General features: G+C 43.2%; 1 protein-coding gene across 7 annotated transcripts in view; it reads right to left on the reverse strand.

Annotated features, from left to right (window-relative positions):
- Positions 1–1,372: 1,372 nt before the first annotated feature.
- TPM1 (tropomyosin 1) overlaps positions 1,373–12,931 on the reverse strand; it is a 28,159-nt gene continuing 16,600 nt past the window's right edge. For 2 of the 7 annotated variants that reach the window (XM_024735144.1, XM_024735146.1), the window contains 5 exons: positions 11,912–11,982; positions 11,058–11,133; positions 10,540–10,602; positions 10,183–10,252; positions 1,373–2,205 (listed from right to left, as the gene is read on the reverse strand). In XM_024735144.1, the coding sequence (XP_024590912.1) occupies positions 2,123–2,205; positions 10,183–10,252; positions 10,540–10,602; positions 11,058–11,133; positions 11,912–11,982 (363 nt within the window). In that variant the 3' untranslated portion in view covers positions 1,373–2,122. Of the gene's footprint in view, positions 2,206–7,042; positions 8,754–10,182; positions 10,253–10,539; positions 10,603–11,057; positions 11,134–11,577; positions 11,654–11,911; positions 11,983–12,931 lie in introns of those variants that run through there. The other 5 variants (XM_024735150.1, XM_024735147.1, XM_024735149.1 and 2 more) reach the window with 3 other exon arrangements.

The following is a 12,931-nucleotide window of genomic DNA, read 5'->3' on the forward strand; positions in this document are numbered from 1 at the left end:
AGACATTGAACCTTCAGATTTCCATTTATTTAGGTCTTTACAAAATTCTCTTAATTGAAAAAATTTCAATTCCCTGGAAGACTGTAAAAGGCATCTGGAACAGTTCTTTGCTCAAAAAGATACAAAGTTTTGGGAAGATGGAATTATGAAGTTGCCTGAAAAATGGCGGAAGGCAGTGGAACAAAAGGGTGCATACACTGTTCAGTAAAGTTCTTGGTGAAAATGAAAAATGTCTTTTATTTTTAGTTAAAAAACCGAAGGCGGGCTTCCCTGGTGGCACAGTGGTTGAGAATCTGCCAATGCAGGGGACACGGGTTCGAGCCCTGGTCTGGGAGGAACCCACATGCCGCGGAGCAACTAGGCCCGTGAGCCACAACTGCTGAGACTGTGCGTCTGGAGCCTGTGCTCCGCGATGAGAGGCCGCGATAATGAGAGGCCCGCACATTGCGATGAAGAGTGGCCCCCGCTTGCCACAACTAGAGAAAGTCCTTGCACAGAAACGAAGACCCAACACAGCAAAAATAAATAAATAAAAACTCCTACCCCCAACATCTTCTTTAAAAAAAAACAACAAAAAAAAACTGAAGGCATTTTCTGGCCAACCTAATACCTGATCAAAGTAGTGTGGAAGAACAGCTACAGAGATACTGAATCCTTTTCAATGAAAATATCCATGCATCCAAATGAATTTATTTCCATTTTACTGTGTTCGCTTTTCATGGGAACGTCTTTTTTTTCCTCTGTAGCACAAGTTTAGCCAACTAATACTGTAATCTGTTTTTGTAATGTTGTACAACTAATATTGTACAATATTGTACTAATATTGTAATGTTTTTGTTTGTCTAACGTCTTTAAGACTGACCTGTGATATTTTCAGTTTCCAAGTCCAATAAAAAGAAGATGTATTGGAATTTAGAACTCAACATGTGTTAGAAAGCAGAAAATCACCAAGACCCTTTACTTCTACTTTGAAGTAGAATCACACTGCTAGGTGACAACACATTTGGTGCATTAACCCACAATTTGCTGATGTGTATGACTGCCACTACTAGAGACTTAGCTAAGAATTGAGCAAAAATCCCCAAGCAAGTAGAGGCATGGCAAAAGGTCTACATGTATGTACATGCAGATATAACCCATAACCTGGAGAAAGGCTTGGACTTGGAAAGTGTCCTTTGCTGCTTGGCTGTAACTTTAACAGACGAAAGGGATGATGGCTTGAGTGCTTCTGGGAGGATGACACATGAAACCCAGATTCCTCCTGGACATTGGGATATTAATTTGCTTTAAGAAACATGTGTGAGGGAAGGTAGGTCGATCATACGATCTAAAGTTCACAAAGTAAAAACGTACAAATGACAGGACCACCCCATTTAGAAAATGTCCTACAATGTGCATTTATTCCATATCATTATACAAGGTTTCCATACAGTTATAACTCTTAAGACAATGTTTTTTCTTCACCATTGTACGTGGTGCCTAAATCTTTCACTTGAACATGGTGGAAATCCACATCGCATGCTATCCCACGAGCTGTAACGAACTGCAAATGTGCCAATTAAAAGAAAACAGAAGCCTTAGAAGAGCACGTTGGCTTACAAACCCTTGGCTTTAGTGAATTCTGCCAGACAGGATCTGTAGTCTCACCTCATCATTAAACCCAAGACAAAATAAATTAGTGTTGGACAGAATTCTAAATTGTACAATATTGAATGAAAGACCACAGTGGGACCTTTTGTTTAAAGTAGCACCAATCCACACCTGATTGTGTTTCCAACATTAATCTTCCTGTTCATGTATCATTGGCACTTTGAGTGAAAATCTTTCTGCTTCAGCAAGGATTCCTGGACTAAGCATACTGTGTTGCTACTCTCTACGAAGTGTGGCAACGTCAACTTGGGAAATGGCACATTTAAATCATTGTCGCCTTGACACGGGCTTGCCTGTGTGTGTGTCTTTCCCACCCCTGATCTAGCTGGTTCTTTGTGGATGTATCTGTGACAGTGGTAAAAGTAAATAAAAATGCATTTAAGGGGTTTCATGGTAAGCATGGTGTTTAAAAACAAAACAAAACAAAAAACAAAAACAACATGAAAGAATGTGGTCGCAGCTAAGGAGGTTTTCACATGTTGTTTAACTCCAGTAAAGTCTGATCCAGCATCTGGTGCATACTAAGGTTTTCTTCTTTGGCATGAGCCACTTTCTCTGTGGTGGGATTAGAAAATTAAGTCATGAATAGCTGCGCTTTGGACACAGTGGTGGTTTGTACATTTAGGCAGGCAAACATCAATCACAAACACAGGATGAGATGATTAGGGCCAGGCATGCTCGTAAGACATTACTCATTTCCAGACAAGGACCTACGAAGGGGAAGCTGTCTTGGACCCGAAGGAACTACAGGCACAGCAGGTTCTCACAGAGTGGCCAGGTGAACCTCCACCAACAATCCACTGAGGACAAAATGCAGGTGGGGTTGGTGAAGGTTCACTGGTCATGTGCCGTGGGAACAGGGAGAGGTGCTTGCAGCACTGAAGTTAACAGCAGACGTTTCTGAGTTACAGGCAGTTAAGGTCTGAGAGTTGTGTTGTAACACAGTCTCACAGAAAACAAAGATGACGTAAATAGGCTTTCTGACAACTTTTTCAATGATTTATTTCTGTTACTCATTAAAAAAAAAATTACCAACACGTTTCATGCACACTCCAGTAGGACATTCTCTTATTATTATTTTCACAGTGTTCTATTTATTATTAGCATGACATTCTCACCAGAATCCAACAACACTGTTAGATTGAATAAAAAGCATACCTTTCAGACAATCAGGGACTTCTGACATGAACTCCTGTTTTCAAAAGCTATTTTGCCCAAGCATAGGTAATCATATTTCAAACACTATACCAGATACTTAGAAGTTAGAAATATGAATATGTAATAGGAATATATATTATATATATCACATCCTATATATAATATATATATATATATATATACTTATACCCATACACACCCCTCTGCTTTGGCTTTCTAACTTAAAGCAAGACTCAGTTCTCTGTAGGAAATAGAAAACATTTTTTTGGTCCTCATTATGTATCAGCTCAAACAAGAGGACCTGCTCTTGCAAAGATGAGTGCTGAATTGATTATAAACATTGATCCATATACACAGATGTAATTTTACCATAAAAGTGGTTTGGGGATTAAAGAGAACTTAATTATTCCAGATATGAGAGGAAAATGCAGGCAAGGCCAGCCTTTCAACTGATTCATGTTCAATTCTGCAGAAAGGAATCGTTTTCAACCCTATTAGGTGAAGGTATGACAGTCTTAGATTTCCTGCCCATGGGCTGCGTTCCTAGAATTCAGCCCAGGTTCTCTCCCACTTAAGTTTAATCCTCATTCAAGGCCAGCTTTAGTTGGTTAGTTAGGCGGCGGTTTTGCTCAAGTTGCTGGTAGAGTTCGTCTGTACAGGTCAGCAAGCAGGTTAGCAGAAGAGAAGAGGCAGAAGGAAGAGAGGTTAGCTAGAGTTGGTGAGAGGGAGCTCGCAGACAGAACAGACGTACCTCGGGCGCCAGTCACTTGCTGAACAGGTTACCCTTACCCTGTGGTCAGCTGTCCTGTGCCCAGGAAGGGTGGATGGAAAAGGCCTGGCAGACTTAGGGAGAGCCAGGACGCCTCTCTTGGCAGGACGGGAGGGAAAGAGAGCAGCAGGATTCAAGGAGGAGGACAGAGAGAGGGTATGTTCCTCATGCATCTCAGTAAAACCACTGTGTAAACCGGGCTGAATGCAGCTTCTGGAAACAGCCTCAGGAACAGGGGCAGGGCTGGAGGCGAGCCCACTCCTTGCTAGGGTTCAGCTGAGAGCTTCCTGAGAAACCTCAACCTGCCCATTTCTGCTCACCTCTCCCTGGAACCCCTTTCATCTCCACTCCCAGGGCTGGCTTTCCTTTCAGGTAGCACCAAGAGGGGCTACCGCCGCTGCATTAACAGCAGAACTGAGCTCCCTGTCCCTCCCCTAGTTGCTGTGATACAGGGTGCAAATTCTGAACTCTCGTCCAGCCTAGATACAGGGCGTGTTACCCTACCCAAACAGCAAAAGAACAAGCATTTTATCTCCACTCAAAACTGACTTAAAATTTAACTGCTGACCTTCTGAAGAGGATGGCATTCTCTGGTGCTAGATGGATGTGTATAAAATGAATAAAATCTCAAACAGCCACATGGAGACCAGCGTGAAAAGCATTTTACACTCGGGCATGTAATCTGCTCACTTGGCAAGGAAGGCAGCCACTAGAGTCAGTCTGTATCTGGTGGTCCAGGGGATGCCCCAACAAGGACAAGAACCTGGCACTTACCATGAAAAGGTGGAGAATACATTATTGCTTCCAATGACGGTGACAACCTAGACCCACACAACTCTAACTTAATGATCTTGAAAAGCAATAATCCTATGCCCCGGGGAAAAGAAAAAGGTTCCGTCTCTAGCCCCCAGGTCTGTGGGGAAATTGATCAATTCTTATTTTCATTTTCTCTCATGTATGGTAGGAAATGGGGAATACGCTATATTCGTTGTACTTTCTAGCTTGGAATATCTGCTGCGTTGTCTTCTTTGTCCATCCAAATTTTCTGAATATTCGAAACCCCGGTCAAATGCCACCTCCTCCAGGGAGCGCCCAGTCAGAATTACTGTCTCTATTCCTTGTTGACTCTAAATGCACACCATCTGTTAGTTCAGACTTGCTTCCCTCATCTATCTTCCCATAAGATAGCCAGCTCATTGAGGGCAAAGAACATTTCTGGTTCATCTCTTTACCACATCCTTCCTACCTTTCATGGTATCTTGCATGTTTGGGGGGTGCAAAATCTATACCCCACTAGCACATTCACACTATCGCGTGGGAGATACCACCAAAGGCAGGTAGGATGTCTTAGTTTGCTGAGCCAATGTACAGCCAAACTGGGATGGAAGAACTCTGGAAAAATCCCAGAGAATCTAGAGGGTCAATGTGAATGCAGCTTAACGACAGCTGTCCGTACCACATCCTCCTTTGGACCTGCTCCACTTCAGCTGCCATGGAACTGGTGTGCCTGGAACACTTATATGTTTGCAAGTATTCTTCCCTCCTGTTCTACCTCCCCAATGTCTGGGATGTCTAGTGCCAAGCAATGCTTTTGGGGTTTGGTCCAACCAAGGCTCTTGCAGCAGCTGCCTCTACATATGGCCTGACCCTGTGAGCTAGAAGCCTGGGCCCCAACAATTTCTTGATAAAATCAAAAAGCTATTTATCCTCCTGTGCACCCATACCTTCTTGGGCTATTCCAGATTTGCCTTCCAATCCATCAGTTTCCCATTTCCCCTTGTAGAATATACTTATAGGAAGCGTGAAAATCTCCAGAAGGGCTTTCAAAAAACAGATGTGCCTCCAAAATTAACTGAACATCTGCTCAGCAGAACTTTCAGACTTGTCATTTTATCTATGGCAGAAAGCAGGGTTACTCAGAGAAGGGCCCACTTCTATTACTCTGAATTTTAAAAGAACAAGGCAGGAATCATAGTCAAAAGCAAGCCCAAGAAGCCTTAGGAAAAGATAAACAAGAAATTACTGAAGACTTTACACTCTCAAGGGAGAGACACTGTCTAAATTATAAATTTTTAGAAGTCCACTATACCATTATTAAATACACTTACCTCTTAAAAAGAGTATTTTTACTCTCTTCTGAGGTTTTGTAGAGTGACTGACCTTTTCAATTTGTCCAAATTTACTTGAATACAAGGGTATATAAACACTCTTAGGCTAAGAAAAACTATACACAAACAGATGAAGGTCACCCACATTTAAAACACAGGAGAAATGTAGCCAGACTGTTGAGGATGGAGAAATATTGGGAATTAAGAAATAAAAGTCCACATCATTTTTAAGTTCTAATTTTGTGATGTGTTATAAAAAATCACTTAATTGCTGGTTTTGAATTTATAAATATAACTGATAAACTATAACTGAACAATTTCTACTTTTTTTTTTTTTTTTTTTGCAGTGCTGGGGCTTCTCACTGTTGTGGCCTCTCCCGTTGTGGAGCACAGGCTCCGGACGCGCAGGCTCAGCGGCCATGGCTCACGGGCCTAGCCACTCCGCGGCATGTGGGATCTTCCCGGACTGGGGCACGAACCTGTGTCCCCTGCATCGGCAGGCAGACTCTCAACCACTGCGCCACCAGGGAAGCCCTCTACTATTTTTAAGGGGTAAAAAAAAAAAGAACCAACTTTAATGGCTATGCTTTAAAGATGTTCACAAAAAAAAAAAAAGTTAATTACCACAAAGATTTACTGTAAGTACAACCCCTCCTAAAGAATACATGATGCGCTTAAGAGTACAAAAATAAATCTTGACTTGAACATAATCGTATGTTCCTTAAACCTAAGAATGTCATTTCATGATCAAAATGAAGGTGGCTGAGGAATGAATATACTTTTAAAAAGCTTTAACTGTTCTTTGTGCTGTAAAAGGATGATCAACGATAACCTCAACTTACACTGTTTGAATCCACATTCCTTTTCACCTTTTCTGATATGTAAGTTCCTAGCAATGTGGGGTGGCAGCCACACCCTCCCAAGCAGGACTATCTAAACACCAACACAGAGGGCTCACCACATCCCAACTAAACATCTGGCAGAGGAAGGCACTGCTCAAGGCAGATCTTCCGGCTCCAACAAGCAACATCCCCTGTGCAGAGGTTCTCAACCCGTACTACATACCAGAGCCATCTCAATCCCTAAAAAGACACACATGCCCAGGCCTCACTCTAACCCTTGCAAACCAAAACTCTGAGAGGGACCCAGGCATGGGTATTTTTTTAAAAGTTCCGCAAGAAACTAGTTTTAGAGTCTCCTGGTATTAATGTATGATGTTCAGAATCGGGGGGGAAAAAAAAGAGCAAAGCAGCAGTCAAAAATTAACCCTCATATGTGTGATGAAGATTTGGAGTTTTATTCAGTGTTGAAACTAAAATGTCAATAAATAAGAAGTAAAAAGAAAAGCAAACAGAAATAGCTTACACAGTGTTTATTTTACACTGCAATGAGGAGCTTCTGTACAATAGGAAGCACAGTGTGTGCCTGGCCCTAAGGCAGGATGTGGAAAGAAAGAACCAGGGTCAGCTGGAGAACAGACAAACTGCAGAACTCAGAGAGGAGGGACATCCAGCTTGATGAAGGGGTCGTGCGAGAAGTGAAGCAAAGAGACTTATCTGCATGAAGAGAAAAGGTGGGAGAAAAAGGAAAAAAGTGGCACAATGGAAAACAGGGACGCTAAACTAACAGATGAGAGCAGCATTTGAAACACAGGTAAGAAGCAGACATGCAAAACCTGCTGCCAGCCGCACCTACAGGACAATGTCAATCCTTGCCCACCAGTGTCTGGACCCGAGGCCAGCACAAGCCCCTTCTGGGGGAGTTTCATTGCAAAAGACCCATGAACAGAACTTAAAAACAGATTTTAAGCTAAACCCACCTTTCAGAATATTTAACCATACTTAATGCTGAAAGTTTTTCTCATAGAATCACCACGTTTTAGCACTGAGAGACAGATGATCTGATCCATCCCCTCATTTACAAATGAGGGAAGAGAGGATGGAATTCTCTCTAGTTTCCATGGTGACAGTCATGTCTCAAGGGGTAGTGTGGCGATTCTATAATCTATAAGGCAGCAGGCACTTGCCAACACTCTTCAAGCTACCATTTTTCTGCACGGGTAAAGGAATGACAGGTGGGCCAGGAAACTGAAATTTCCAGCTTACGTGGAATTCAGTGCCATGTTTTGAGATTAAAAGGAAGCCTCTGTGAAACATTCCAGGTTAGAATTTAGAGGGGCAGAACCAGCTTCACATTCAGGTTTGGTTAGTAATATGTAAGTTAGTCGTGTATGCTCCAGGTTCTCGTGAGATTAAGACTACCTACTCCACTCTTACTGCCCAGCAGTAGTAAAAGCTGGGCCATTAACTCCCAAACTCATATAACACAATCTGTGTTTTATGTCCTATTTCTTTGACACAGGTTGTGGTGTTTGTATTGTTAATTCTTTTATATAAACAGAAAATTAAAGGCTCGGCTACCCGGCAGAGGGTTCATTTCTGTCTAGAGTCCTTAAAAGGAAAATGTGACTTTTTACAGCAACATTCTTTATGCTGTTCTGGATCAATTTCCCTTCTCTGAGAGCCTCAGTCATCTGACAGTGTTGGGTTCCTTAAATTTATTATTTCTTTTACGAAAAATGTTCACATTGTATTTAACTGAATCTCAGGAAACTGCCTTTTGATATTTCTTGGGAAATTCCTGCACAATTGCGTGGCCTACCAATTCTACTTGAGCCTAGTTTAATTTCCTAAAAGGACAGTGCCCAAGTCACACATATTCCAGTTCACTGCTTCATGGGAACAATCTAGCTGAGACAATGTGAAATAAATGGATTCTGAAAGGAAAATGGTTTTGTATAGACAGACAATCTACTTGGCCTTTATGTTAGTAGAATGTGAAAAAACAATGACTATCCTAGATTATGCAAAGACAGTGAGCATAAAGGTGTAAAGATGGAGATTCTGGAGATACAGAAGGGAGTGGTGGCGAATTTATCATATTAGCATGAGGGCACGGGTGTGAGCAGGCAGGGTGGATGAACATTTACATGGAAGTCATATCGTTGAGAGCGTGGTCCAGCTCCTCGCTGATGGCTTTGTACTTCAGTTTCTGAGCGTACAGCTCGTCTATGACCAGGAATTGGAAGGCAGAGGTGCAAGGACATGGAGAGTGATCAAGAGATGGAGGGTGAGTGAGGGTGGCATGGACACCATCCCGACACAGCAGCAAGAAAAGGGCAATGCATGAAGGAATTGGTGCCGCAGCAGGTGGCCAATGCAGGAGGCGTGCGTTTTGTTTTTAATAAAATTGAAACAAAAACAAAAAGAACAAAACCCATTAGAAAATAAAACAAGAAACTCAATATGAAAATCATAACAAATACGGCAGGTATATCAGTAAACCATGTTAAACCCTGAACGAAACCACACAAGGCTGTCTCCTGGTTGGGAGAGGGGTAATAGAACATCTTTCTTTTATAGAGCTATAATTTAATTACACTGGAGTAGTCAGCCACCTGCCACTATAAACAGTGGAAAAAATATCCAAGGGCATTGTTTTGAAGAAACAATTTGTGACTACAGTCTGTAATCCTTATCTGGATCCACCCTGAAACCACTGACTTCTGGACCAAACTAGACCACTGGGGTATGGATTTCTGGGTGCCATCCAGACTACTCCTGTGGTCTGCCCACTCAAGCTGCCCTGGCTGGTCCAGGAGGCTTGAAAAGCGAGGAGAGCCACGCTTTTTATGGTGTTGCCGTGCCAAGTCTGCAATTCAGTTCTTCTGATGATGAAGGTTTCATACTCTGCTGCAATTTGGCAGATTGTTTTGCAACCATTTGTCATTTTCTCTTTTCCACCAGCTTGGTTATCATCTGCACCAACCTCCAGTCCCTTCTCTAGCCACTTCTGCCTTTGATGCATATATTTTATATATTTTTTTCTTTCTTTTTCACAGCCTCAGAGCTCAACATTTAGGATTTCTGAGAGACAGAGAGGGTGTCACTAAAATAAAACCTAAATATCTTAGTGGAGAAGTGCTGAAGTATAATGTCAAAGTGTAGTGCCCTATTACCCTCCATCCTCCTGTCAGGATACACAGCACATGCCAAGAATTAGTAACTTAAAAAAAAAAAAAATCCAAACCCTTACACTGAATTCGCACTTGGGGGAAGATAAGTTGTGCCTAAAAACAAATCCATACCATTCTGGCAATAATGAGATACCACGTAAAGACAGAAAACACACCAGTCATTCTCACCTATGACCACCTCACTCAGAGTGAGAAATAAACCTGCCACACTTCTGAAGAGTGTGCAGTAGAGCCGTTTGGCATCTGCTGTTACAAAAAGAGATGGGCCCCGTCTGGTGGCTAACGGTCATCTGGTGAACAGAGAGTTTAAGAGCCACGGAATGAAAACCCCAAAGGGCAGACAGGAAGAATGTGCAAGAGCAAAGAAGTGTATCAAGGAGGACACAATGATTGGAAAATGACTTTGCCGGGTCACTACTCAGCCATAAGGATTAAGTTAAAAACAAAACTTAAGATCTTACCTTCTAAGTCATCAATGCTTTTCTCCAATTTAGTTACTGACCTCTCTGCAAACTCGGCCCGAGTCTCGGCCTGCAATAATTCAATTTATTTCAATCAGAATTGGGAAGTTTTAGGTTTCCAGTAGCTACAAATATAGAGAAACTAGAGAATGAAAATCAAGCCTGGCACCCAGGAATGGGGTCTGAGACCACCTGCCAGTCAGTCACCACAGTGAGAGGTGGCGAGCACAGCTCACTCTCCAAGACCACCCCCGAAAATCCCTGGATCATTTTAACTTTAAAATGAAAAAGCCCTGAACAGTGCCGTAAAAACAAACTCAATCCAGCTGGCTTTGTCCACAACACCCTTAATATTACCTCCTTCAGCTTGTCAGAAAGGACCTTAATCTCTTCCTCATATTTGTCTTCCTTCTGCGAGTACTGTAATTAGAAAGAATGTTCCAGATGTCAGGCCATAGTTCACCCTATACTGAGGTCTTCTAATACAACGCAAGTGTCAGCCCAGCCAACAGATGTTGAGGATCTCTTAGGAGGTAATGGAGCCTCTGATATCAAATGGCATACAACAATGCATTCTCTGTTTTCCTGCCTATTGTTTTACATGGGATAAGAACAAGATAACTTATCCATTTGGCACTTGGTTTAAATTAAATTGTTACAGATGACTCACATACTCAAAATAAAATAGATTCTCCATTAAAAAAAAAAAGAATCTGTTATTGATAATCATCAGGAAATTGCCTCAAAATGACGCCATTTGCTAAAGTGTCTAATGGATTACTCCTTTCCTTGGCAGGGCCCCAGAAGAGAAAAAGGGGGAGTCTCTAGAGCAACTCTTAAAGAAGCCTTTCCCCCACGCCGTGCTCCTGGCCTACCTTCTCAGCCTGAGCCTCCAGTGACTTCAAGTTGTTCGTCACAGTTTTCAACTCTTCTTCAAGCTCGGCACATTTGCTAACGTTTTCGATCAGAGGTAGAAAGGGTGGGAGACAAGCCAAAGGAAGGAGGAGAGAAAAAGGAGAGGGATGGGAAAAAATGAAAACCGAGTCCTAGAGAACAAAGGGCTGCCTTAAAGTAGCCAAATCATCAAGGTACTAAAACGCTCAATTTTGCCATGGACACTGCTCCTGACCTTCCAACAGCAGAAAGGCAGGGTGACAAAATCCAACAACCTTGAAGTGTGATAATTTGGCTTCTTTTCTGGCTGCACCAAAGAGCATTTATGAAGGAAAAACAAAGGAGTATAAAGGACCCAAAGAAAGCACTTAAAGCAAGGTATAAGATAGCAGAGGGTGTAGTGAAGGTGCAGTCGTTATAAAAATGAACCAGTAGGCATTGGAAGCTGAAAGACGCCTGGGTTGCAGTTAAACCTAAAACCCATACATGAGCCATCAGTACCTTATCCTCTGCAGCCATTAATGCTTTCAAGGTCTGATCCATTATTCTTAATTGTTCTTCCAGCTGTCGAACTTGGCTGTTAGTGGACACAGGAAATGCACAAGGCCATTCTCAAAATCAGTGTGCAGGTAAGGCATGCAGTGATACACGCATTCATACATAGACACCCCACGCAAGTCCTCCGTGTTCCATACTCGTGGCTCATCCACGTCAAATGAGCACTTAAGGAGCCCGGAGCTGAAACAGGTAAATGTGCAGCTGCCAGAAGGTCATGCTGTTTAGTCACTGCTCCGCAGCACCCCACACACAGCCTCCTGGCGCCGGGCCCGCTTACCCTTCTGAGAGCTCAGCCCGCTCCTCTGCACGCTCCAGGTCACTCTCAATGATGACCAGCTTACGGGCCACCTGCAGCAGAACAAACACAGAACACACACACCATGGGGCTTCCAAGCTCTGAGGAGGGGTGTGGGGTGAGGACTGGATCCGTCAGCCCCTAGGAGTCCTTGCCTCCAAACAAGATGATCCTCTTTCCCGTGCACTGGAGAGAAGCAACTCTCCACCAGGCGTGCCCATGGAGAGGAGACCAGAGGCTTCTGCTCACCAAGACCCAGCGTGGTTAGTTATGGGTGGGCTGGCTCATCTTTAGTCCTACCTAGGTGAGGCCTGTATAATTACATAGCAGCCAGACCAAGTGTGGAAGGAGGGAGAGAGACGAAGTTCACAATCTCCAAACTAGCAGTGTGATGAGACATACGCCTTTTATGCTGAAAAGGCGGGGCTGCAAGACAAGACTGAAAATAATCCTGAGAACTCCATCCATCTAGAGCTCTGTACCTCGACTCCCTCTGTGTGCAGCAGGCTACAAATGCCAACAGCAACAGCAAGAGAGGCTGACATGAGAAGCTGCTGAGGTGACTAATGAGGTCAGTGGAAGAAAGGACCAGAGAGAAGGGATCCTAGGAAGCATTTCAAAATTAGTGGGCATAGTGTAACCTGGAGATGGGAGATGATGATGACGAAGAGTCAGTGCTGTTTCAGGATAGCCATAGTACATTAAGGGAAAAACTAAAACCTTAACACAGTCATATGGGCTCTGTTATCACACAGGAGGTTGCTTTCATGGGGCATGACCAGGAGGTGATTCACCTGTGAACCCTGAAGAGAGAGGAGGACAGACAGAAAGGCCTCCATGAATCTAGGGAGCAAGTGCATGGTCTGTGTCTCCACACTGACTGAACTGGGCTGTGCCAGGTGAATCATACTAGGGAGAAGTGCTTGTGTGGTGACAGCATGAGAGGTCCCTTCCACAAAACACAAGAGGCCCAACTCTCCCTTCTCCTGACCAGAGAACTAA

The sequence above is a fragment of the Neophocaena asiaeorientalis genome, unplaced genomic scaffold (assembly GCF_003031525.2).
Source record: "Neophocaena asiaeorientalis asiaeorientalis breed wild unplaced genomic scaffold, Neophocaena_asiaeorientalis_V1.1 scaffold264, whole genome shotgun sequence".
NCBI classification, from domain to species: domain Eukaryota; kingdom Metazoa; phylum Chordata; class Mammalia; order Artiodactyla; family Phocoenidae; genus Neophocaena; species Neophocaena asiaeorientalis.